At 60.3% G+C, this 1,915-nt stretch overlaps 1 protein-coding gene across 2 annotated transcripts; it reads right to left on the reverse strand.

Annotated features, from left to right (window-relative positions):
• Nucleotides 1–283: 283 nt before the first annotated feature.
• SLURP1 (secreted LY6/PLAUR domain containing 1) lies at nt 284–1,583 on the reverse strand. Of its 2 annotated transcripts, none has more exons than XM_053559308.1 (3): nt 1,510–1,583; nt 1,078–1,197; nt 284–534 (listed from the first exon to the last, which is right to left on the reverse strand). In XM_053559308.1, the coding sequence occupies exons 1-3, from the start codon at nt 1,565–1,567 to the stop codon at nt 410–412; spliced, it is 303 nt and encodes a 100-aa protein (XP_053415283.1). In that variant the 5' UTR covers nt 1,568–1,583; the 3' UTR covers nt 284–409. The 2 variants fall into 2 exon arrangements, with proteins under 2 accessions (XP_053415283.1, XP_053415282.1); XM_053559307.1 differs by having other exon boundaries at nt 284–580.
• Nucleotides 1,584–1,915: the final 332 nt, after the last annotated feature.

Here is a 1,915-nt window from a genome sequence, read left to right on the forward strand (position 1 = left end):
TCCCAGCGTGGCCAGGTGACTCAGTGAGGCCAACCAAAAGGGCTGACATGTCCCGGGCTAAGACGGCCCCTCCTGTCTGACTTCTCTGCCCAACACCAGGGACCTAAGGGAGAAGGAGACTCCTTGGGCTTAGGTCCTAGTCTGGGAGGTGGTGGGGCTAGTTAGCAGTTCCAGACTTTCCCTGTCTGTGAAATGGGCCCAAAACGCCCTGGATGAAACATGGCCAGCTCTGTGCTTTTTGATACCCAGGAAGGACAGAAGTCATCTCAACCCTTGCCTCATTTATTTTCTATGAGTTTGGGGGACAGAGGGCAAAGAGCGTCCCTGGCATGCTTCTCTCCCTTTGGGGCCTTTGAGTGGCACAAGGAGGCGTGTGGGCACAACTGGCCGCAGGCAGAGCCAGGCCCCATCAGGAGAGGAGGTGCTGTGGAAAGCTTTCCCAGCCTGCCGCCCTACGAATTGCAGAGGTCACGGAAGCAGCAGTAGACTGGGTGGGCATCCCCGATACCGTCGGGGTCAGTGGCAATGCAGGAGCTGGAGCAGGAGCGGGTCACCATGGGGCTGTTGTTGAAGGGGTACTCTGCAGGGTGGGCCAGTGTCAGAGCCGCAGCCCTGCCCAGCCCTGCACTCCCCTGTGCCTTTGGCTTTGCCCCTCCTGCCGCTTCCAACCCTTCCCTGCCATCCCCATTCCTCGGGTTGGGTCTGGAGAGTCCTCCACGCCTAGCTCCCTGACCGATGGTGACATGTTCACGGATAGAGCTCGAGCCCCTCACACGTCTGCAGCACCAGCCCCAGGCTATCCAGGCCAGAGGCTGAGGCAATAGCCCTACCAGTGTGTGGCAGAGCTGGGACCTGAGTCCCACCGGAGACCTCTGCCCCACCCCACCCCAAGTGTCTGGTGCCTCAGAGTGGGTCCCTAAGGGGCAGTAACCCCCTAAGCTGCATGGGCCTCCTCTAAGGTGGGGAAGTCCACCCTGCCCTTCCCACCCGCCACCTCTCAGGCCCAGAGAGCAACAGCAGGCTGAGGGAGGCATTTGGGGGAGTGCACCCCAGGCCTGCTGGAGGCCCCTACCTCACCTGACTCCACCGTCACCAGCGTGGTCTTGCAGGCTGTGTCCTCTGGCTTGCAGTGGGTAATGTTCTTGCATGAAGCAATGGCTGTGGGCTGCTCACAGTTGTAGCACCTGAAGGCCTCACCTGGGCAAGGGGTAGGGACAGAACCTCATCACCTGGCCTTGAGATCCATCCTGGCACCCAGAGGAAGAGGCTGAAGGAGACTTGCTGGTGCCTTCAAGGCCCTCTGGCTGACTGACAGACTTGAACTCCACATCCCTCCACCGAGCTTCAGTCTCCCTTGCTAGAGAATGGGGCCACGATTCTCAGCTCTAGGACCTAGAAGACTCATTGAGAATGAGGATAAGGAGCCCTAAGGGGATCCTGAGGAGGCCTTCAGTCCTCTAGGAGGTGGGCAGACAGGTGCAGAGGCAGGGCCATGTGCAGCCCACTCACCACAGCCCATGCTGCAGGCTGCCATGAGCAGCAGCCGCACAGCCCAGCAAGGGCCCATCCTCTGCGCTCTGGAGCTGGAGGCGGCTGGCCTCACATCGAGATTTATACCTACCCGGCCCCTTGGACAGCTGCTCCTGGGCGGTGGCAGGAGCCAGTCTATGAGTCAGTAGAGTGTCACATGGAGGCAGCCACCTGAGCCATTGTCACTCACCAACTGGGGGGGAAGGCGGGACCTAGGAGCCCCATCTGAAGACCATGGCCTGCCTTCTGCTTGCACACCTCCAGCTCTGGAGAACTCATCCCTCTCCAGACATGTCCTGTCTCTTAGCTTTGATGGAGAAGGCACATCCTGCTGAGCTCAGACTGACCCTCTTATGGGCCCCCATGTCCTGGATGGGCCCCTGAG

Source organism: Nycticebus coucang, chromosome 13 (assembly GCF_027406575.1).
Source record: "Nycticebus coucang isolate mNycCou1 chromosome 13, mNycCou1.pri, whole genome shotgun sequence".
In the NCBI taxonomy this organism is placed as follows: Eukaryota; Metazoa; Chordata; class Mammalia; order Primates; family Lorisidae; genus Nycticebus; species Nycticebus coucang.